Source organism: Haliotis asinina, chromosome 15, assembly GCF_037392515.1.
Source record: "Haliotis asinina isolate JCU_RB_2024 chromosome 15, JCU_Hal_asi_v2, whole genome shotgun sequence".
Taxonomy (NCBI): domain Eukaryota; kingdom Metazoa; phylum Mollusca; class Gastropoda; order Lepetellida; family Haliotidae; genus Haliotis; species Haliotis asinina.
Window position 1 is genome coordinate 9,316,276 of NC_090294.1, and position 25,407 is coordinate 9,341,682.

At 42.8% G+C, this 25,407-nt stretch overlaps 1 protein-coding gene and 1 non-coding gene across 2 annotated transcripts; one reads left to right on the top strand and one right to left on the bottom strand.

Moving 5' to 3' along the window:
- Nucleotides 1-1,384: 1,384 nt before the first annotated feature.
- Nucleotides 1,385-1,479, top strand: Trnak-uuu (transfer RNA lysine (anticodon UUU)). The gene is made up of 2 exons: nucleotides 1,385-1,421; nucleotides 1,444-1,479. It is a non-coding gene; the product is annotated as a tRNA-Lys (tRNA).
- A 3,107-nt stretch (nucleotides 1,480-4,586) lies between these two features.
- Nucleotides 4,587-24,082, bottom strand: LOC137265946 (mini-chromosome maintenance complex-binding protein-like). Its single transcript, XM_067801431.1, has 15 exons — nucleotides 23,985-24,082; nucleotides 22,948-23,027; nucleotides 22,329-22,511; nucleotides 21,543-21,643; nucleotides 20,332-20,549; nucleotides 19,414-19,487; nucleotides 18,822-18,922; nucleotides 18,520-18,683; nucleotides 17,239-17,362; nucleotides 14,323-14,443; nucleotides 14,000-14,165; nucleotides 13,647-13,780; nucleotides 12,912-13,076; nucleotides 12,467-12,555; nucleotides 4,587-5,659 (listed from the first exon to the last, which is right to left on the bottom strand). Exons 1-15 carry the CDS (start codon nucleotides 24,040-24,042, stop codon nucleotides 5,542-5,544), a joined length of 1,896 nt encoding a protein of 631 aa, XP_067657532.1. The 5' UTR covers nucleotides 24,043-24,082; the 3' UTR covers nucleotides 4,587-5,541.
- Nucleotides 24,083-25,407: the final 1,325 nt, after the last annotated feature.

The window sequence follows — 25,407 nt, forward strand, 5'->3', positions numbered from 1 at the left end:
TGTTGTTTTGTTTTCTTTGTTTTTGTTAGTTTTTTTTTTTTCAATAAAAAACATTCGGTGCCAGGGAGAGCAGACGAGCCGTAAATATTTTCGCGTGGTTTTTTTTACTCGTGGAAGTACCTGATGTAAGTTTAAAAGACGCAATGAATACAGAAATATGGTATAGAAAGTTAACTTTCGCAGAAATTCAGTCAGAATTGTTCATAAATAGAGAACTGTTTGTTTGTAAACCGCCATAAAAATACAGTGGTTACAACAAATGCGCCATAAAAATACAGTGGTTACAACAAATGAGCATTGTGACATCATATCGATTTAAGCGAACAATCAGTGTCAATTATTGCTGAAATGCACGTGATCAAAGTCAAATGGTGACTCTTTCTTTGTGCCGCTACTGATACAAGGCCGGATATATACCACGTTCCGACGTACTTTGTCACGAATGCAGTGTAACTTTAATCGAAACGTGACTGGGGTGTCACGTACTGTTTACCCACAACAAACACAAGAATTCTTCAACGTAATGATGTCACAAAACTGGAATAATAATTTTGCCAAGAGGCAATCTTGTGCCTTGTTGAAGTGAAGTGAGCACTGATCAACGCTTGGCGCGGCTTGAAACGTCGACAGATGCACGGGGGTTACGAACCTAACGGCAATCTTCTCTCGCCGCGAGAATACGCCTTAATTTCGGATCCACATGGAGCACGCGTGGCGTCAGCGAAGACACCGGTGTTAACCGCCCGACTCCGACCGTTAAGCTGATATTAGTTAGTGGCTGTACACTTTTACCAACATAGCGAACACTTTTCGGATCCTTGTTTAGTTTCGGATCCTCGCGCAGTAAGCGCGCCGGCAACATTAACTTCGGATCTGTGCGGCTTAATCTCAGGCGAGCCAGCTGTCGGAACCGGAGACAAAGGCCCGCGTGTTCCAGGTACCTCAACGTGACGAAATTCCTGCCCATCATGCTGACGATCGCACAAGCGAGGCGTCCATTTGCCCGGATATGCAACCTCGCCTGATATAAAATGGTGGACGTCATGCAGCGCATTCAAGTTGGACCGCAGCTATACCACAAATATAGTGTATGAAAAATTATAGATCTACAGTGTACACACTAGATCTACATCGTATATCGTTTCAGTGCGTTCCTATCCAAGGAACGTGTCGATAGCAATAATGGCGGCTGGTTATGTTCGCCAGTGGTGGTTAACATCAAGACGCTTGTAACGGGGTCTAAAACTTTGTGACTTCTTAAACAGATTTATGAAAATTACATGTAATAACAACAAATAAAACCTGAAGCTGGATATATATGTACTTGGCGGCAGAAAATATATGTTGTACAAATGTAAACTCTTATTTCCACTGTCAAGACAGGGCCCGGATAGCTCAGTCGGTAGAGCATCAGACTTTTAAGCGGTCTGTCACATCAGAGTAATCTGAGGGTCCAGGGTTCGAGTCCCTGTTCGGGCGGCCTCAATTTTTTTTTTTCGTTTTCCTTTTTGCTGATTCTAAACCTCTTTCATAAATTGACTAAGAGTTACAAATGCATTTCAAATAAAATTAAATAAAACAATATTACTATTTGTATGGACAGTTTCAATTTGACCATGTCAATTCTGATAAACATAGATCAAAGAGTACTGGTATACCTATATGGATGTTTGCACTGTTTAAAATACCCAACAAAAGTAATACAAGACATACAGTACTGTCACTTGTATTTCGACGATGCAGTAAATATCATCCCAGAAAAATGTACAAGAGTAATTTCAACTATCAATGATGAAAGCACTAAGGTTACATTGTCATCTAGATCTATGGCTTAATTTATTGTTCGTTGTGTAGTATAGACTAATGCATGAAATGTATCTTTTGATTCCGTTTTGGCTGACAAGTACCTCAAGTAAGCTCAGAAATTTAGAAACTGAACCTGAGAAAAGTCTGCTTTAATTCATTTAGGACTTTTTAACTTGAGAAATGAGTTGATAATAGGGAAAATAATATGGTTCAGAAACTCTAGACAGGCCAACTCCAGTGTCCAGTTCTAGATTTCCCGTCATGCTGCCTGTTGGGAACTTAGCTGATATCATTGGTACCCTGTTTTTGTCAAAAAGAAACACTTTTCTACTTGTCTCCCTTATGTATTTGTACACTTACATTTATCTACTCTGGTTATACTAACACAAAAGTGTAAAATCACAAACATCTGTATCATGGATATACTTTTAAGGCAGTAGTCACACTTTATAACACCCCCACCCCCACCCCAAAACCAAGCAAACAGTAGTGTTACTTAACCATTATTCAGGTGTTGATAGTCAGGTAAAGTTAACCGAACATCAAATGATAAGTATTGGTGAAGTAACTCCATGCAAAAAGCAAATCTAAAAGAAATCACTGGTGAGTGATATACGCTGTACACCAAAAGAAGCAAGTGGGCATCCTAATTATAAAGGGGCAGTGGGATAGCATAGTCACGCCAAAGACCCCAGTTTGAATTCCCACATGGTTACAATGTGTGAAGCCCATTTCTGGCCATTTCTAGCTATACTTAGCTACCATTCAAGCAATAGTTACAAGAATGAGAGGGAAACCAAAATTTAACAGAAGAATGAAATGGTTACAAACTTGCGGTATTAAGTATACATCTTATAAAATTCATACACTGGAAAGTGCTAACCAAACATTATGACCCGTAACAATTTAACAATGATGGAATGACAGACAGGGTTTGTATTTATGTTGCTGTTTTATGTATTTTTGTAAGTTATGAAATGTAACAATTATATTTATATCTAAAATATTTCTGTACAATTATAGAAAAAACATGCATTGTATGTAATGGCAGTGACGAACATGTAATTATCTCCTGGAATATTTCGTTTTATGTACTTTTCCATTTATGTATTTACACTTTCTCAGATGCTTGTAATCTAACCTTGTCCTCAGCTATAATCTTTGCAAACATCACTTGCTGTGTTTTTACGAGTAGACTTCCAGGGAATAAACCCAAGAAATGAGGCATCCTCTTCTCCAGCCACTTAAAGATGTCAAGTTCACACATGAAATATTCAACAAGGTATTGGTATCTTGATCTAAGGTCTCGGGGTAAACATCAGTCAGGGCATTACCTCAGCTCACTTGCATGAGAGTCCCATATCAATATGAGGTTCCTGTGAAGTAATAGTGTAGAGAACTGTATGTTTTGATCAGTTCTGGAATGAATAATTGATCGCTGGACTGATGGATGAAATTAAGCATACAACGGGTCAGAAAAAAAACAACCAAACCCTTCATAAAGTCATACAAGTGTTATGGGCAGTACACAGTGAATTGTTTTTCTGTGTCCATTTTCTATATATGTACATACTTGATGCACATTTGCATGCTGGGTAATTACTCTGTCAACATACACACTTGTTAAATTGTTGTTGTCCAACCCTGAAAACACTTTAATCTGGATCTGATGAGAAGAAAAACTGATTTTATTATTGGTTAAGATTATTATCACCACCCACTGAAAACATATTTTGCCATGTCACCATGTCAGTGGTGACAAACTTTTGTAAACAATTTAAATATGACTCATTCACCTTTTTGACTGATAAAGATTTTACACAGTTTTCACTTTTCAGCAATATTCTAGCAATATCATGGTAAGGGACACCAGAAATGGGCTTAACACATTGTACCCATGATTGGGTACTTGTGTCTTCAGCACAACAGATGCTTAAACCATAGGTCTTTTGTATCCTGAGTAAAGCGTGACGCTCAAGCCAATAACTGTCATAAAACATGATTGCATGCCTGTGCTTGTCTCGAATAATAGTTTTTATAGTGCTAATGTTGCAGGTGTGACAGAGTGTCAGGACCAACTTTAAACATACTATTAGTGCTCCACTGCCATATTAGCCACAAAATGTGCCACAGGGCTTTTACAGAATAACAGAGCAAAATTTGAGGCCAAATAAGACAAGCAATTATATAGGGAAACCTAAAGAAAATATTGAAAATATTGACAAACAGGACTTCTGAGCACTGTTAGGTCTAATCTGAAATTCTAATTTCAGGCAGTGTTGGTTTTCTATGGTTGTGCACAATGATTTCCAAGGGAAGTAACTCCAAACTTGTATCTCTCACACGCACGCACGCACGCACGCACGCACGCACGCACGCACAAAAAGAACAACCAACCACTAGGGCAGCAAAATTCAAGGCTTTTTACAGACCTGTAAGTTGTTTTCCACGCTTTTTAAGGAAATAATAGATTTTCCAAGCTTATAAAGGCCAAATGCCCACATTCCATCCATTTTCAAGATAATATGAACCAAGCGCCAGGACAAAATAATAAAAATGGCTTGACGTGACAATGTTTTAAGACGTAATCAGGGTGAATGACAATTTATGATGAGTTTGATCAAAGAAATGTTTTAAAGCATTAAATGAAAAGACTACCTTTCTGTACTTGGAGCATGTATTTAAACCAGTTTTAAATAAATCCCAAATCCTTTGACAGACATGAATAGGAATTCAGCCAAAGCCTTGTTACAACTTAAAGAACAAGCAAACATTTCTCAGAAAGTATTGAAGTAATATTTAATCAGGTCAACAAATGTCAGTATAACATGAAGTCAGGTATTTACAAAATCCGAAACAAATGATACAGGTCTATGTAAAATGTTGATATACATTGTTTACAAGCAGCAGCTGTGTCTCTGTACAAATACACTCCCTCAGTGTGTTGACTGTTATGCCACTTTCTGCATTATTCCAACTATGTCAAGGCAAGGAGACATCACAGATGGGCACATTGTAACCAAGTAAAGAATCAAACCAAGCACTTCAATGTGACAAACACTCTAACTACTTATCACATCCATGATTTGAGACTCAATGATGCTGATGTAAGCAATTTTTTCTCTTCAGAATGTATTGCACGACATAAATGCTCGCCATGCTGCACATTCAATTCCCCACATGGGTACAATGTGTGAAGCCCATTTCTGGTGTCCCCTGCTGTAGTACTGCTAAAAGTGACTCTGTCAGTCATCTAACACAAACAACCATAACAGATGCCCCGTTGTGAACGTTATGACATGGTGATTTGAACTATATAGTACATGTACAACAGTGAAATCACACATTATGTCCATGTAGGGACCCAAATCCCGGTCATCATGTGATGTGGCTTTAACCACCAGGGTACCTCACCTAGCCAGCCATCCAAGAAATTTGGTAAGGAATAGTCCTTAAGTTCTCCAAAGATCACGCTAATATTGGAGATGTTTGAGAAAGATATACAAATTTTGATGATGAACTGTAGCTACATATTGATCATCAGTGTTATCTTTCATTACATGTTCAGCTTTACAATACCACTTAAGATGACTAATGTCACATTAATCACTTGTCCAAAATACGCTGCAGAGTTGCTGGAATTAACACATGGTGTCGATACATCCAAGGGATTACTGAGTTGCTCTTCCGTTCTGTCAAACAAAGTCACTGACACCAGCGCCATGAAAGCTGGTTTCACACGGGTGTTGTGCGAGGTGGTCCAACACGCTGCCTTCTCTCAGTCTCTAGCTGTTTGGCTCTTGTCCAGAGGTCAAGGGTGGGGCTGGGCTGGCAGTGGCTAAGGGTTAACAACCTGTAGGAAAATAATTACAAACACACGTTAAGTACACCAGAATTCATCCTTGGTAAGCTTCAGAATCTCCACTATACCCTGAATGTATCTACAGCTTAACCCCATGGCCCTCACTAGCCTGCCTTTTTCATCTGATCAAGTGTCTACACTGCTTAGTTGACAGTACAGATCTCTTCTGCTTCTCAAATTATCTGATTAACTTGGCAACACATATGATTAAACTTGGAAACACAACTGATGCAGAGGTACTCTGAAAGGGGTAAGAGGAGTTCTTGCACACATATTTTTAAAGTTTCAGAATTATCAATTTTTAACTTACCTTACCATAGGTCTTATGCATATTACCTCAAGCTTCGCTAGAAGAGATCAGACAGTCGTTGATTCGCCATTCCCTGGATGGCTACCTCATGTAATCTACGAATGTAGTCACGGAAGTGACGTGATCTCCCCACTCGCGCGAGAGCGCAGAATCCAAAATTCACTTTTACCTCTAGCGTTCGTCTGTTCGGACGTGTTTGGTTCGCTTAGTTTACCTACTTTGTGGTTTAATAAATTTGTTTTCTCACGGGTAGGTATGGTTTGTATCCCTTAGGTGTGCGTGTTTAGGTAAGTAATCATTTAACTGCACTTACTTTGCTACCTCGTGTTGTTTTTTTCTCTCACTTCGGGGTGGGTTCGCCCGCGTCGTGTGTGAGTGCGGCATGGCGTCCGTGGGGGTATTATATCTTGCTGGTTTTTTCTTCCTCCATGTGATTTTACATGTCGATTAGTATTTTTGCCCATGTTTCACAGCATTTATATGTTTTTCGTGCCACGTTGCGATGTACGCAGACAGCCATTTTGGTTGTTTGGCCTTCGCTGTCACAAGCTTACGGGCGTGCCTACTTTACAGTGGGGGTGCTGCATTTCTGGTATAGGGGTGTTTTTTCTACCTCCTAGCGTTGGTTTCAACGCATTGTTATGTTTGTTTGTTGCACTTAACTGTGTATATCTCCCCAGTTTTGCACTATCTGCTTGGGGCAGGAATCGGCGAATATCCCCACCCTTGGTGCCCGGATTGTGCGTCTCTAGCCTGCTCTTTTGACGGACACTGCCAGTACTGCGAGGCGTTATTGGTGGCGGATTTCGAGACTTATTGCGGCTAAGAGGAATTTTATTTCACAGCGGTAGAGAAGGTTGTCGTCTCCAGCGTCGTCGTTGGGATCTCTGCCGGACGACCCTGACTTACAACCGCCTTCAACGCCTGTGCCGACGCCTGGGATGGGGCGTTTGTCTGTGACGCCTGTACGTTTGTCCCCGGAACCACCTCGCTCGGATTCCATCGTGGATCTGTTTTCATCCAGATGCCTTGTCTCATCCGGAAGTCCAGAGGTTCCTGCGCTCTCTCCTGACGCCCGGTGCTGCTGCGATGCCAGCGTCTGGACATCTCGACACCAGCGCCTATGCCAACACCAGCGCCTTTGCTTACGCCAGCGCCTATGCCAGCGCCTGTGCTTGTGCCTACGCCTATGTCTACGCTAGCGCCTATGTCTACGCCAGCGCCAGCGCCTGTGCTTGCGCCAGTGCCTATGCCTACGCCAGCGCCTATGTCTACGCCAGCGCCTATGTCTACGCCAGCGCCAGAAGCTGTGCTTGCGCTAGTGACTACGCCAGCGCCTATGCCTACGCCAGCGCCTATGCCTACGCCAGCGCCTATGTCTACGCCAGCGCCAGTGCTTGCGCCAGTGCCTATGCCTACGCCAGCGTCTGTCTACGCCAGCGCCAGAGGCTGTGCTTGCGCTAGTGCCTATACCTACGCCAGCGCCTATGCCGACGCCGGACCCTATGCCAGCGCCAGCGCCTGCGCCTTACCGTATACCCAGGGTGTTGCATACGTTGTCCAGGGAAGAGGTTTTACAACGACAGTTGGATGAAGGGCGCGCTCGGCGCTTGGAGGCAGAGCGCTCTCGGCGCAGATCGCGCTCCAGGTTCCCTGGGAGTCGGTGATCCTGTACCCTCCACAGTAGTCTTTGTCGGCGCTCTCGGTCCCCGCTACGCCCTTTGAATGAGCTACCAGGTGAAGACGTTGCTTGCGCTCCCAGTCCATATCACCTCGACGCTCCTCTAGAACTCGGCGTTTGCGGTCGCCGGAACCACCTTGGATCTCGTCCAAGGAATCTGCTGCTCATGCATCGACTTGGTCTCCTACATCGCGGCGTGATTCGAATTCCGTTTCCTATGAGGACCTGGAAGAACAGGTTTTTGGCCCGGACTTCGACGAGGAGGCAGGAGGCGACGGCGATGGTGATGACACTTAACTACCCTTATCAGTCGTCTTCGAGTGGATTGCTGACAGGTTACCGTACTGCCCTTCACCTTCGGCTAATTCCAACAACCCTGCAGCACTTCATTTATCGCCGGAGCTACTCATCCCGCCTGATCCTATGGTGGCGGACGCCGTGGCTGTATTAGATGCGGTCTTTGAAAAATTGTCATCTAATCCGAATTTCTAAGTGTGTAAATCCAAGAAGTCAGATTACAAGATACACAGCCTGGTTTTCGCGGACAGCGTGGCGGTCTTGGTTGAATCTATGTAGCGGTTATTGGGCTCCTCGCAGCTCTCTTACAGAGTGCAGGATTCTAAGCGGGTGACCATTGAGACTGAACTCAAGCGGATGCTTAAGCCGTTGTCTGCTCTGGTGTCTGCTACCTCGGCGGCGGCGATGGACTTGTCTGAAGACAACGCCTCGAGGATTGATCACCGTACCAGATATTCCTCTGCTGGTAGGCGTGAGACTGGGTGTCCTTTGGAGGGACTGGCTGCATCCTCGAAGATCCTTACTTTACAATTTGTCTACATATACTTCAAGCGGAGAAAGTTTTCTTTCACGTGCTTTACGCATTTTGTCACGAAGATTTTTCGAGACAACTACAAAGTGCCACGCCTAACTACACCTCTTATTACAAGAGAGGGCAGCATTTATCTTCGAGGAAAATTCCAACACATGTACTTGGAAAGCAATTTGTCTGCGTCAGTTTTCAAGCGGCGGAAGGGTTTTCGCGCGCTTTACTCCTTTAGACACGTGCTCGCCATACAGCATGGTTACTGTTAAGCCTACAGGCTAGCAGGGTATCACCGTTTACAAGATTTCATGGTGATCAGTTACCTGCTACACCGGTGACGTCACGTCTACATTTTGATTGGTCCCCGAGAGACAACGCCCTGCAAAGGATCCCAGGGACGTTACATCTACGTTCTGATTGGTCATCGAGGGACAACGCCCTGCGCAGAATGTGTTGTTATTATTCTAGTGTAAGGAAGTTGTCTGCAGTGACTTAGTCATTTACGATGGAAAGATGTCGTTACACTCTAGACTAGCAGTCTACAGCGGCATTGGATTTCTCTAGTCGGCATAGAGATCCTCTAACAGTAGTCTCAACGCTGCCTATCAGGAGGCGTGCAGCGATGTATGGCAGTTTCTGATCGGACAGCCAGCCAGCTATAAATAGACTTCCTTGAAATGTTAACACATTCATAATGAACAGCGTGGTTATTCTGAAGTCGAAGAATGACGCATCTTTACGGCATACAAGATTATCTTGAGAGGGGTGGACTTCATTATCAGGCTGTTAAGTCAGCTTGGATGACTAACTAACTCCACGGGACTTGATTCATCACATCGCCGTCCCAGGTTCGGGGGTCGAAGTTCAAGGCTATGTTAAAAGCAAGCTCTACTCTGTCCGTTATCACCATGTCAGTGATAATGTCTACTCGATTTGCTCATGTCACCTTAGGATATGATCAGACGTAGACGTCTACTATTACGTCTATGACAGCGTTTTCTTGATCATGATTTCATGACAGGTTTACGACATTGGACGTCTTGACACCACACCTGTAGTAGGCTCGCTGGTCAATGTTTGCGTAGGAAGTTACTTATTAGAGCCGTCATTCAACAACCATCTTTAGGTAGACACTTCTCTCCAAGGATTGAGTGCCTATCTAGTCAAGAAGGTTGCAGCAGGATTCTGGAAGAGTGGAGCTCAATCTCTTCACATCACCCAGTTGAAGATGAAAGCGGTGATGCATGTCTGTCATTGGTTGACAGCACCGAGAGACAAGCTACTGATGATCCATACGGTCAACTCAGTAGTAGCTTTCTAGGTAAACAAGGGTCAAGGAGGCCTCGACCTCTACTACACTTGTCGTTTCTACCCTTCGATGTGGTCGAGTCTGATCCTCCAAAATAAAGTATCTCACATACCAGGAGCCTGCATCTTCATGGCAGACGCCTTATCTCACCCCCTATGTCTATCACCAACGGAGAATATGTTGTGTGGAGAGACGTTTCAAATAATCGGCTTCTAGAGTGGGACCAATTGTTGTTCCATCCTCACAATCGGACACTGCACCTGGTTCCGTCGCGGTTTCATCTTTGCGCCTGGACCATCTGTGAAAGTCTTGAGGGCCAAGGGGTATTCATCTCAAGTGGCGAAGTTAATCGCCCGGGAGCACAGGGTTTCCACTCAGTCACTTTATGGACCTGGAGGCGTGAGCGATCGACGCGATGTCCCTGTCATGGGAAGGTCTGGACGCTTACACGTTTCCACCACCAGCCCTTTCTCTCAGAAGTGGTCGCTAAGGTCAAGCAGACTCAGAACCTGCAACTGCTTTTGGTCGCACCTTGGTGGCCAGCCAGGCCATGGTTCCCCAACCTTCGACGACTCTCAAGCGGAGAACCATACAAACTTCCAGAGTGGTTGCATCTACTTCGGCATCCACACAGTCGACAACTGCATCCGGATCCACTGCGATTCCATCTTCACGCATGGGTCATTTGCAGAGGGCGTTAAAGGCTAAGGGCTACTCCATGCACGTGGCGAGCGTTATAGCTCGCGCGCATAGTTTCTACCCGATCCCTATATGACGACAAATGGTGCTCGTTCGAGAATTTTTGCGCTCATAGATCTCAAGATCCTATGGCAACATCCCCTCAGTTTGTGTCAAAGTTCTCTTTCTACGGAACTTTAGACATCTCAGAGGCAGTACCTTAGGCACCTATCTGTCAGCATTGAATTCTGTCCTTGCGATCAAGTCAGGTAAACAGATCTCCAAGGTACCGGAACTGATTGCGTTTCTCAAAGCTTTCAAGCTGGAAGACCAGAAGGCCAAGTTTCGTCCTCCAGCCTGGGATCTTAATGTCGTTCTACAACATCTTAGAGGACCGCCGTATGAGCCGTTAGAGGAAGCCTCTTTTGAACACCTATCCAAGAAGACGGCTTTCCTACTAGCATTGGCGACAGCGGCTAGAGTCAGTGAGATCCATGCTCTTGACGTCACACAGATTCACTTTGAACAGTCAAGGCACGGACGAGTCCATTTGGGTCTGCTCTGGGACTTTGTGGCTAAGAACCCGCTTCCCGGGCAGCCCAACAGGTTATTTTCCATCCCTCCTTTGTCTACGATCCTTGGTCATCATGACTTGGAGGAGGAACTGCTATGTCTGGTCAGAGCTCTGAGATGTTACATTAAAAGGTCAGCCTCTAGGAGACGGTCCCGCAAAAGACTATTCATCCCATTTGCGTCGACCTGCAAAGGAGAGGTAAACAGGAACACGATTGCCCTTTGGCTCAGATCGACAATCCTGGCTGCCTACGACGACAAGCTCCTGCCTCATCCGGTAGCAAATAACCCGCACGAGATCAGGGCTTTGGCATCTACAATGGCCCTCCATCGATATTGCACGGTAGCGCAGATCATGGAGGGTTGTTTCTGGAAATCATCAACTGTCTTCGCTTCCCACTACTTGAGGGACCTGACAGTTGAAGATGTGGAGGGGTTACAGTCATTTGGTCCACTGGTAGTTGCTCAGCAACTTACCCGACCGTCCGCCCATTAGGTAATAACGCTGTTACTTACCGTTGGTCTTAAGATTAACCTCACCCTCAGGGTGCGTCGGTTTTTCTTTGGAGTTCTATTGGGTTACTCTTTGTCCTGCTCCAGGTGTTATCCTGAGACCGTTGGCATTGGTTTCCCAAGTTCTCCTGTTGCATGTGCACTGTTTGCTGAGGGATGGTCCTCCGGAGTCCACACCACCATCCATCTGTCGAAGCCATATGCATAAGACCTATGGTAAGGTAAGTTAAAAATTTATTAAAATCTAAATATTTTAGATATTTAAATACTTACCTTACCATAGGGCGGTGACTCCCTCCCAACGCTGGATGCTCCTCCCCACTTTGGACTCTTCGGACCTTCCGGTTGGCGGTAAAAGTGAATTTTGGATTCTGCGCTCTCGCGCGAGTGGGCAGATCACGTCACTTCCGTGACTACATTCGTAGATTACATGAGGTAGCCATCCAGGGAATGGCGAATCAACGACTGTCTGATCTCTTCTAGCGAAGCTTGAGGTAATATGCATAAGACCTATGGTAAGGTAAGTATTTAAATATCTAAAATATTTAGATTTTAATAAACTTGTCTGTATGATTTCCCCCCTAATCGAGTTGCACCATGAACAAACCTTGGAGGCAGTGACCTCTTTCTTTGATGACACTGGCAAGTTTGGTTGTAACAATGGCTTAGCCGATTGGCTTCAGTGTGGAGCCAGAAAAGGGAGGCAATAAAATTATTGGGCCTCTAGGAATCCAGGGTACTTATGGAGATTTATTGGAACATACACACTCAAGACTACAGAGGATGATCAGTATTCTAATATTCCAATTGCCTGGCATATCAAGAAATATACACTACATCTACAAACCTAAAGCATCAGTAATTACTAAGATGGGCAATGAAGTTGTTGAGGCGATGCATTCCGATCTTACCTAACGAGACTCAGCAGGCTGTGGAAGTCATCAACTGTCATACATTTGGGGTTATCTTTCCTTGCTGTCACGAAGTCATCTTGGATGAGCTGCAAGCAATAGCATGCTGGGTAATCTTAATTTCATAAAACAATGGTTTTTCTTCAAAGTGAGTGGGGCGTTTGAGATCAATTGATGATGTAAGAGAGAGAATCTGTGCTATAGATAATCAAGGCACCATGATCACCCATCAGTTCAGTCTTGTAAGTGCAAAAATCTTCAGACAAACAATAAATCTGATTTCATCCTGTTTGAAATATGTTCCAGTTAAAACATTCATAACATCTCAATTAAAAACATTCATAACATCTCAATCAACATGATCATTTTCCCAGGTATAAGCTTGTTTCACCTGAGGCCCTCTCTACCATGTACAAGTGATGTTGAGTCCTGATAGCATGCTGACCTTTTGCAAGTCATCAGAGATGGAATACTCCAGCTGTTTGGTGAGAGTGAAGTAGACTCGAAACTTCCCCAACAACTCATCTGTCAATCTTGCATCAAGTTGGCCAAAGTAAGACCTTAGATCATCTGGATTGTGACGCTTCTCAAGCTTTGTGTGACAGTCTTTCTGAAAGTAGAATAGACATTTCATGTGGATCTACTGCCTGAGGGTTGTCCAAACTTGTTTACTTTAATTATTTCAAAAACATTGAACCAAATATTATGTCATGCAACTGAGTCCCTCTTTATCACTGGTGATTCATGAAAATGTGGAAAACGTAAAAAAAAACAAACCCCAAAACAACAAAACTTCTGTTCTTTAACAAGTTTAAGTAATAAGTTATCTATTTATTTCTATATCAATGTTTTGTTGATGTTTCATTCCTGGGTCTCAAACATATTAACAATAAGATAAATCTGTTTATTCAAAGTTCTTAACGTATGTGGCCAAGCAATTTCACGAATAACACATTTAGTTCAAAACCCTGTCTTAAAATGGTAGAAATTATACATCAGAGTATATCAGAAAGGATGTCTGCTGTTTGTAAACTGAAACGTGCAGTCACATCTGGATTATATCTGAGACTCCAAAAGTGCAATTTTGAAAGAAACAGGCTCAGATGTACTTATAATAAGCTGTCATTTATTTGTGGTGTATATCAATGACATCACTGATTAATGGTAAACATCAACATACTGGCAACAAAGATTCTCCCTCCGACAACACCAGCACGTTGACATTTGTGGGGAACTCCTGTGTGTGGTAGTTGAAGTCGTATTCAACCTTGGCCCATTTGATCAGGTTACCCAGAGCTGTGATGTTTTTCAGACCTAAAATAACAAAACGTGATAAAACTTCATCGCTGAGAGAGTGAGTGAGTGAGCGAGTGCTTTATGAAAAAACTTCTGAGCAGTACGCTCAAGGAATGCACAGCAATGGTGTTGATAGTCATACTAACATAATTCCAGTGACCTGGGAGTCGTGACTCCAGCTTTATCTCCAGTACCGACTATGCCTAGGTATGGAGACGGTCCTGGAAGTGCACCTACCGTCAGGGTTCAGCTGGCCTGGCTGCAGCTTCGTCTCGTCCACGATAAGCTGAGTGGCTTCACTCAGCTGCAGCAATCCACTGCGCAATCGGTTAGCACTGTAGTCTTTGGCAGGGGACAGTTTCATCTGGTTCATGTTCTCGATCGTCAGTGGAAACAGGAAGGACTAAAACAGATAGACATTTGTAAATGGAAGCAATGTGAAAAAGTCTTCTACACCTGATAATGTCACAAATCCTAAAGGATCTTCAGTTTTCAAATGACTATATGGGACATGATGTAGCTGCTTAAATTACCTGAAGCCTACACCTAAGATGACATACCTGTGTGACGAGCCCCGACACAAGACAGTGCACCAGTTTACTGTAGTCCTGAGAAGGGGCGGGGCAGCCACTAATGTTCAGACTCAACTTCCCGAGGGGCATCATGTCTGCTCGGCTGTATCTGCAACATATCAGACCAACATAGAAATTTGATACCCCACAAGACACTACCTACTCAGTGAACAATACCCCATCCCACAAGACACTACCTCATCCTACTTAGAGAACAATACCGTTCCCCACCCCATTCAGTGAACAATACCCCACCCCACAAGACACTACCTACTTAGTGAACAACATCCCAACCCACAAGACACTACATCACCCCACTTACTGAACAATACCATTCCCCACCCCATTCAGTGGACAATGCCCCACCCCACAAGACACTACCTACTTAGTGAACAACATCCCAACCCACAAGACACTACATCACCCCACTTACTGAACAATACCATTCCCCACCCCATTCAGTGGACAATGCCCCACCCCACAAGACACTACCTACTTAGTGAACAATATCCCACCCAACAAGACACTACATCACCCCACTTACTGAACAATACCATTCCCCACCCCATTCAGTGGACAATGCCCCACCCCACAAGACACTACCTACTTAGTGAACAATATCCCACCCCACAAGACACTACCTCACCCCACTTAGTGGACAATACCATTCCCCACTCCATTCAGTGGACAATGCCCCACCCCACAAGACACTACCTACTTAGTGAACAATATCCCACCCCACAAGACACTACCTCACCTCACTTAGTGAACAATACCATTCCCCACTCCATTCAGTGGACAATGCCCCACCCCACAAGACACTACCTCACCTCACTTAGTGAACAATACCATTCCCCACCCCATTCAGTGGACAATGCCCCACCCCACAAGACACTACCTACTTAGTGAACAATATCCCACCCAACAAGACACTACATCACCCCACTTACTGAACAATACCATTCCCCACCCCATTCAGTGGACAATGCCCCACCCCACAAGACACTACCTACTTAGTGAACAATATCCCACCCCACAAGACACTACCTCACCCCACTTAGTGGACAATACCATTCCCCACTCCATTCAGTGGACAATGCCCCACCCCACAAGACACTACCTACTTAGTGAACAATATCCCACCCCACAAGACACTACCTCACCTCACTTAGTGAACAATACCATTCCCCACTCCATTCAGTGGACAATGCCCCACCCCACAAGACACTACCTCACCTCACTTAGTGAACAATACCATTCCCCACTCCATTCAGTGGACAATGCCCCACCCCACAAGACACTACCTACTTAGTGAACAATATCCCACCCCACAAGACACTACCTCACCCCACTTAGTGAACAATACCATTCCCCACCCCATTCAGTGGACAATGCCCCAACACACAAGACACTACCTCACCCCACTTTGTGAACAATAATATTCCCCACCTCATTCTGTACAATGCCCCACCCCACAAGACACTACCTCACCTCACTTAGTGAAAAATACCATTCCCCACCGCATTCAGTGGACAATACCCCATCCCACAAGACACTACCTCACCTCACTTAGTGAACAATGCCTTTCCCCACCCCATTCAATGGACAATGCCCCAACACACAAGACACTTCACCCGATCCGATGAACAATACCCCATCCCACAAGACACTACCTCACCCCACTTAGTGGACAATACCATTCCCCACTCCATTCAGTGGACAATGCCCCACCCCACAAGACACTACCTCACCTCACTTAGTGAACAATGCCATTCCCCACCCCATTCAATGGACAATGCCCCAACACACAAGACACTTCACCCGATCCGATGAACAATACCCCATCCCACAAGACACTCCCTTGCCTTATATGGCACACAATACTCCACCCCACAAGACAATACTTTTCCCACCTGGTAAACAATAAACCACACCACAAAATACACCAACCTACCCAGTGAACAATATGTCTACCCTTCAAGACATTCCCTCACCACACATGGCAAACAATACCCTACCCTTACAGATACACGATCACCCAACTTGGTGAACAACACCCCAGTCCCCATAGCAAACACTACCCCACCCGATAAGACACCTTGTGATCCCACACTGCAACCAATACCCCACCCCACCCCACAAGATGCTACCTCATCCCACCTAATGAATGATTCCATCCCACGAGACACTCTGTAAGCCCACATGGCAACCAATAACCCACCTCACAAGATAATACCTCACCCCAGACGACACTGCCTCACCCTACCTGGCAAACGATAGCGTAACCAGACACCTCACTCCACCTGGTAAATAATACCCCACCCCACAAGACAGTATCTCACCCCATCTGACAAACAATACCACACTCCACCCTACACTTGAGACAAATTGACTCAACAAATACATAAATCTCCACAAGAAATCTGCCCTTCCCTAATGATGCTCCCTCATCTGACAAGACCTGCTTCCTCCATCCAACAGATTATACACTTGATGTTTACATTCCCTGAGCCCGAGGAGTCCACAGGGACCAGTGAACAATGTATGTATGTTACCAAACAGCTCAATGTTAATTCTGAAGTGGTTTAAAACATTGGTAAAGAAACATTTGGTAGGCATTGCTAGATTTTGCAGACGAGAAGAAAACCAGATTTAAAGTTATCTTCCTTCCATTGATTTGCACTTGCAAAACATTGGTAATCTGCATACATCATACAAGAGTCAATGTTATCTGAGATGAACTACTACCACCAAGTACCAAATATGTTTGGCATTCCTAGCATGAAATGTTACTCACTTGTAAGCGTGGTACATTGAAAATTACAGAAAAGCGCTTAACCTAATCAGAAAACTACGATTATGTGTGAAAGGAGATGATATCTCATGGCACAGCTAAACACTTACACACTCGAGATGAGGTGACACAGCAAATACTCAGCACTGAGTGAGTCTCCAAAGACAGCGTGTTCCAAGATGGAGAGAAGCTCTGATCTGATTTGGGCTATTTCTGACTGCACAGTGGTCAGAGCTGAAACGTAAACAACATACAACAGATCCTTACACAGTAAATATTGTCAACATCCAAAACATTATTCGAGCAATCTTCAAACAAACATGCAATTTCTTTCAATGATGTCACACTATCAGATTAAAAACCCTCGTACCAGATAAAAAGTAGGCCTGTTATCTGGTGGTCTTGGGTTTGATCAAAATATAATGTCACAGAAACAGGGATACTAACAAGTGAAAGTGATTTCAGCTGAACGCAAGCTGGGGGTATGGGGGCCATAGGCCCTAACAGCATCCAGGTTTGATGGATTTGCATTTAAACCTGCAGATTCCTGCGGAAAATTCCCATTCCTGCAGAAAAAGTAATGTAATGTTGCAGGCAGGAAGAAACAAGAACTTATCCTCAAAAATAGCTTCCACAAAGATATCATATGTTTGAGATCATTTAACTACATCGTTATTGATTTGTAGACCATTGTAATGTCATGGGTTATCATCATCACTACATCACAACAAACTGACAGCACAAACGCAGGTTTTCTCACGACTCAAAAACATGAGGATCAAAAGGACCCTCATCAACATATTTATTTCCTGCTGGTGACATGAGGCTAAAGAAAAGCAACGAAAAAGTATTTTGTGTAGTATGCTTGGGAAGGAAAATTACTTCAGAGCCTGAATTGATTCCTTGTCATCTGAACAGTGGTGATGACTGATGGGTGAAACACCATACACAGATAATTACTCCTGATTTGGCATTTTTGCTCCTCTCTCCATCACAGTATTTCAGCATACATTCTGCAACTGTGTGTCGCTCAACACACTGGTAATGCCATGTCTGCTACTGAGTTGTCTGCTATTGTATAATGTTTACTACAAACACAACAAGATGGAATATTGGCTTTGGATGATGACTAAAAGCTCATATCCATGTTTTCCATGAGCAAATATTTCAAAATTCACTGATGAAAGAAAGCAGATATATCCTCAGCATGCCTGGGATACTTGAAGCCCATTTTCATATTCATAAAGTATGATGATACTTCTTGGGAATCTCAATTTCACAACAGTTTTGTTTACAATACCTACATTTATGATACCTATTCTGAAGAATGGCTTTGCATCCTAGAATCTATCTGCCTTAAACAGAAACCTTCTGTGAACCTAGCTGCCTACCCTGTACAAAGTCGGGGTCCGTGATGACTGGGGGTAGGTGTGGGTTGTTGTGAGACAGTTTCCGTGACAGGATGGCATGAAGTCGCGGGACGAGGGATGGTGGTGGTGCGTGGGCATTCCTTTCAGCCTCTGTCTCGAACTCAGGATGGACTTCCTCCATTCCTCTGTAACCATGGGAACAGTTTAGCTCTAAATCTTGTTCAAGTGAGAAAGTTGGGATGAAACTTTGAAACATATTTCTGTCATGTGCTTGGAGGTCCATATCTCTAAAATACTTCCTGTAATTAATTCAAATCTCTTACTCTGGTTTGGCGTTGAACTGGGCCATGGATGGATCGACAGACAGGATTCCTATAAACTCAACAACGTCGTTGACTTTGAAACTATCAATGTCATCATAGGTCTGAAATTAGACAATTCAATGATTGACAATGTTTCTTCCAAATTAACAAACAATCACATAAATCACCCTTCACTAGAGACACCCACATTTGCAAGACACATCTATTTTCACTAGACACACCCACTTTGCAACATATATCCACCTACACTTCACAAACCAGTGTTCACCAAACATATCCATACTACCCAGGGGTGGAAACAACCAATTGCCTGGTGTCCCCGTCTAGTGGTTTTTTCTGTTGGGCAAGCTAATTTGTATATCACGCTGTAGCAGTGTCCAGTGGTCTTTCAATAGTTAATTTTGTTGTTTATTTAAATAATCTTCACAAGAGACTCCCACCTTCATCTTCACCAGACATGCCTACCTTCACCAGACACATCCACCTTTACCGGACACATCCACCTTTACCGGACACACCCATCTTTACAAGAGACACTCACAACACACACAGACATTCTCCAGACACACCCATTTTTACAAGACACACCCACCTTTACAAGACAAGCCAGGCCTGTTTCCCCAGGGAGGGGATAGTTGAGATCCACTGAGGATGATGGTGCTGCACCTATGAAAGAAACCCTTGATTCTCTATACTTCCAAATTTATGCAATACATATATTCTAAAAGTACTAATAGAAATAACAGATATGAGAGGGATTTGGCTCTAACAGTCCCTTGAACAATATTCCCATCAACTCAGTTTGACAATGGAGAAAACGGTCATGTGATGTAGGCCTTTACGAAACATTTTCTGTTGAACCTTCAATGTTGCTGACAAACATTAAAACATTATTACTGGGTAAACTGGGATTCAAACCCACCATGACATGATCCTGGCACACACAAGGGATGCAATTCAGCACAGCAAATCAGGCACCTAAGAATTGTTGGTCCACCTTAAAGACTTTATACCTTGGCCATATATGGCTGTAATGTGATTTATTAACAAATTACACCAACAGACATAGGCAGAGATGCCAAATCTGAATCAAATGAAAGTGAAATAATGCCTTGCTCGACGCAATTCCCAAGCCCTGAAGGTTTGAAGCGAGTGTGAGCAAGAGAATGATTTGGGCCCCTTTTGACAGGGAGGGTCTAGGGGGTCCTCCCTATGAATATCTTTAGATTTAGCCTGGAAATATGCAATTTCTGGGTATAGTTAAGAAGATAATACTTCTCTCAAACGAACATATTTAAATGACTATGCACTATATTCTTTCAAACACTCTAAATTAATAAACATATATGTATTTTATAAAAAATTTAAGTTTTTCCTAGACAAATTGTTGAGTGGATTTTGTATTTGAAAACTGGAGTAACTCCTCCAAAATCAGAGTTGGCATCTCTGCATAGGTAATACACTGCACTTCCATTTAAAACGTTGCCTGTCATCAGCTGTAAAATCTTACCAGCAGATGGTGCTGTCCTATTTCTTTTTGGCTCGGTATCACTTGGTGGAACTCCTCCATTAGCTGCTGCAACAAGATTTGTGTCAATGTCATTCATTGGTTGGTCACTTATATCACCAACACCTTGATCACGGTCATCGTCACGACCTCTCTTTGATCTGACGTGTGGGTTAGAGGTTGAGGCTCCTGGGGTTTGCACGTTCTGGCTGGAATAACCTTGATGTGTGTTAAGGTAACAAACATGTCACATTTACTACTGTGATTGTGGTATGGAATTTTCGGAACTGGTTAAAAAATAACTGTCACATTTTCAGAGGTATTAGAATGTTGTAATAAATACAAACCATCATGACAATTGGAAAAACCCTGAAACATTCTACTTCACTGTTTCTGTCCCACTGAAACACTTGTCCCCTTGAACAAAACCTGTTGAAATAGTCAGAACTATTTACATTGGCAATTTATTATTCCCACTTGAGAAGTATATGGACATTTGCTGGCTGCTCAGTGTCAAGAATTTGGCCACTGAATAATGTGAACATGCAGTGAAAATAAACATGTACATAGTGCACTAAATTCTGTTAGGTATTGATAATCTCAACTATCCTGACAGAAATGTGATAACTTGTCAACAGTCAAGGGAGCAACAACAGAGGTGTGTTCAGAATTGTGATGGCCCTTGAATGCTTGATCCTGAAGCCTGTGCCAGGCTGAGCGCCCCTGCATGCCCACAAACCATCCTCACAGGTGCCTCGCCAAGGGAACCAAGATGGCGGCCATACATAATGTCGATCAAAAGACACACACACACACCCACACAAAGAAAGAAAAGCAAGATCTATGAAAGCGTATGCTTGCTCCTTCATCAGGGGCCATAACGTCAGACATCACCACCTGTCACTCTCCGTAACCTCCGACAAGATGACAAGAAGCTATTTGGCTTGTCCCAGAATAACAAGAGTTGGTCACCAATAGTTTAATGTAACCGAGCACTTGTGTCTGTTCAGACCGATGCAAGCGCTTGTAGGAGGCAATAGTGCGGACGCTCACGGTTCTGATTACACTTTAAGCCACTGTTATTGTTCAACCCTCCAGAGTTCCTGTTATCATCCATGTTTTGACACCAACAACCATAATGTTATGTAATATACTGTATGACTTGTTTCAAGACACCTGTCTACACACTACAGGTTTGTGACCGAAAGGATATTGTCTTGACCCAGTCTGATTCTCCTGGCACAGGGACACAGTACAATGTCTGCCTGTCCATTGTCACATTCCTGTCCGACTCGATGTTAATCTCCTGGTGGGCCTGAAACAAACATCAGATAATCAAGTGTCATTTACAATGCACCGTAGTGGTAACCGCATATATTCCAGAAACAATGGAGACAAAGGGAGATAACTTTTACTGATAAACCCAACTTTATGGGCGCAAATAGGCTTTTTACTGGCCCTAGTCGCCCTAAAACTGTAAAACCAACCCACTCAACCACCCTACTTTAAAAGTTCAAAACTGGAAATGTGATTGTAGTTTCAGACAAACCAGTTGGGGCGTGGTGAAGCTTACTTTAAAGAAGCATGCAAGATTATTGCTCTCAAAAGTGTTCTACCTGATTTACCATGCAGCATTTTAACATAGAAACTTCATTACAATACACTGAATCAGGCAACTGCAAGCACCATCTGTATAATCTTGTAACTTGAAGCATCCAGGGATTAAGATACTGGTTATTCCTTCTTTGGTGTGACACTGTGCCCATTTTGTAGGCCATACATTAGGCTCATTCATTAAGGGCAGTGGGGTGGGCCTAACTGTTAAAGCGTTTGTTCATCACGCTGAAGGCCCGACTTCGATATGTCCACATGGACATGATGAGCGAAGCCCTCTCCTGGTGTCCCCTGGCCCTGATATCGCTGTAAAACTGCTAAAAGTGGAGTAAAACCAAACTCACTCACTCACTTATTCATTCAAGTAGATCTCAAGGGCCACTTACCCGTGCATCAGCAACGTCCTTGTACTTTCCAGATAGCATCTGGGTCTGTTTTGACTTCATGTCGGTGACCTCATAGGATCCGAGGTAGAACTCGGGGTCAAACATATCCTGGATCATGCATCGGTACTTCACAAGGCAGTTGGGCCGCAAGTTGTGTAGGGCGACATCGTTTAAAGATGGAATCTGGAAACAGAACATGTCAAGCTTGTAACAAGACACAAGGGACGAAGGCTTGGTCTAAAATAGAAAGTAGATGTAGCATTACCACCATCCAACACTGCCAATTGCAAAACAATTCTTTCAAATTGATGTGAAAGTACAGACTTTACTTGTACTATTGTTACATAGAACAAATATGTCAACCACATACTTGTTTCAAAATCATTTCCTCTAAAAAACAGTATGTATGCAACTATGTCTCATGATATCATGTATTACTATGTTACACCACATTTAGCAGCATAACTTCATCACTTTCGGGAACACAAACTGACACAGAATGGTCTTCATACACTGTTCCAGCTTTGGAAATATATATGTCTCAGTTGGAATTTCTTCAGTCACTGGATTCCCATTCACGTTCTGGTATATCCATGCCATATATGCTATAAACACCTACCATGGATAATGCCTTCTTGTGCTGCAATCGTTTACCAAAGTAGTCCCTGACAGCTGTGTTGTCTGATATTCCATGTTGGTCTGGAATGGTAACATAACAGCCTTAAGTAAGTCTTCTTGTCTAGTGTCATTATTACATCTTTGAAGGCAAATAACCTTAGAAATAAATACTTGAGAAACATGTCATAGAGAATTCACACTTAAATTCTTTATGAACAACAATGTCAATATTTTCTTTAGTAAAAAATGTTTCAGGGATACTTTTTTACCAGCTACCTTTGACAAAAAGTTGACCTGAAACATTTCATGGCATAGAGAAACTGGAGATCATATAAAAATTTTCGTCTTCAACATTAAATGCTAATATTAAGAGTGTTAATATCACAATTGTGATCCAGTACTGACAAGAAACAAAATCAACATATAAGTTAGATTCTGCTTCTGATTGTCATGCTGCTTGTCATTGACACCTCTGCCAACAATGCAATGATACTTTCTTTCTAACCAGAAGGTATACATCAATGTATATTTTTTTTCGTTCATCATAAAATTCACCGAAGCCAGCTTAATTATTTTTCTTTGTTATTTTACACCGTATTTTTTAATATTTGAATATTGCAGAGTCAGTAAATAATCATCAGTTGTTAACATTCTGATCAACATAACTCACACTTATAGTAACAAACAATCAACTAAGCTGAAGAGCCTTGCCATAAACATGATCAAGCCCATGTAGACAAATTATACGTTCAAAATCATTTACTAGCAGATAATCTATGCAAGAGAGATGTCCCAATCCCCTAAATGTTGTGTGCAATTTTTCGCAGGGTCCAAAATCAAGTTTAATTAGTTTTACTGTCGATATACGGAGTTAAGGGCTATGTCCCACATCTAAAAGTGGGACAGCTACATAGTTATTCATTTACTGACTGTTGAGCGTCTGTAGCTGCAGCCGCCTGTTACTGCCTCCAGTCGTACTGTCCACAAAAATTCGCGTGAGACGCTGTTGGTGAATAGATTACGCCAGGGCAAACTTACCGATTAGATTCTGAATAACATCCAGTGGATTGTCGGTCCAGTCTTCTACTCCAGGCATACTTAACTCCTCTGGTAACAACTTTCTGCTTTTCTCCCGTTTACCCAGATGGCGGGAAATTTTGTAATCTCTAACAAACTAACATAGGTGTTATGTTCTAAACGTCCATATGAATTACCTTGAATAACACAAAAGTTTCATTTCAAATTAGAATTAGTTAAAACCTACTATCATAAAAGTAGCAAGATGACCACTATTAAGAGTGAAAGGCATATTTATCTATAGAAAACTTTGGTTTCTTTGGTGCAGTTGTGAGCACGTGTTGCGATTAAACTGGTATTCTGTCTATACTACAATTTCTCAAATTCCCTGTCAGCGCCTGCCATCTCCCTCCGCTATCAAGCTATCAGGCTTTGTAGGATAGTAGGTAGTGAAATGTCGCTGTGAGGACATTCGGTGACATCGTCACCTCTGCGTGTTTAATTGCGAGTTCCAGTTTAAGGTGAATGTATCTCGAAATACTCCTCGCAGCGACAGCCCAGACACGCTGAACGCTAAGACAACAGAGCGTGAGTTGAGTCAGGCCGTTATATGTCGACCTGTATACGGTCTCTGATTGAAGACATCGTTACTTGCAATAACAAAATTTGTTTCTCATGAAACATAATTCCGTCCAATTATTCTTAATGTTCGATGTATGACGAAAGACATGGGAATAAAAAAACATATCAATTAATCTTATACATATTCATACTCTTTGTGTGACCTCAGGATCGACACTCGTCTCATGATTCTTTGATATTACTCACGATATTATTTGACCTCAAGACGTTGAATGTCTGAAATACTTAAAAGTGTATTCTTGGCAAATATATTATGCCTTAAATAGTATATGAGCGAGTTTACATATTCCTATGCATGTTTGTTTTTTAAGAACATTATGAAAATATATATTTAAACCAACGAGAGTGTTTGGGGCTGGAAATTAAATGCCTCAAGTAAACTCTGCTTGTAACACATTCAAGGTTTGGTTGATCGACGGCCATCTGACTGGGTTGAAGTCAAAAGGGTCGAGGCTAAAGGTCAAATGGGCCGAAATGAAAAGTGAAAAGGGCCGAGAAAGGGCAGAAAAATAAAAAAAATACGCGATTAATTATACTTAGTAAAATAATGTAAATAGTGCTTGGTTTGTAGTGATTTTGATTGGAATTTGACCGCGACTCTCCTTGACCCAGTGTCATGACTAATCCCTATAGGATGTTGTAAGTTTCTAATCAACATCTAATTAAAACATAACCACGGCCACACAGCAGAGACAGGCAAATTTGTTCCAGTCCAAGTAAGAGCTCAGGTGAGAAGTACCTCCTATTGAATCCTAATTAGAAGTAGTTTAGTTGTTAATTGTTTTTTGGAGATGTTTAAGAA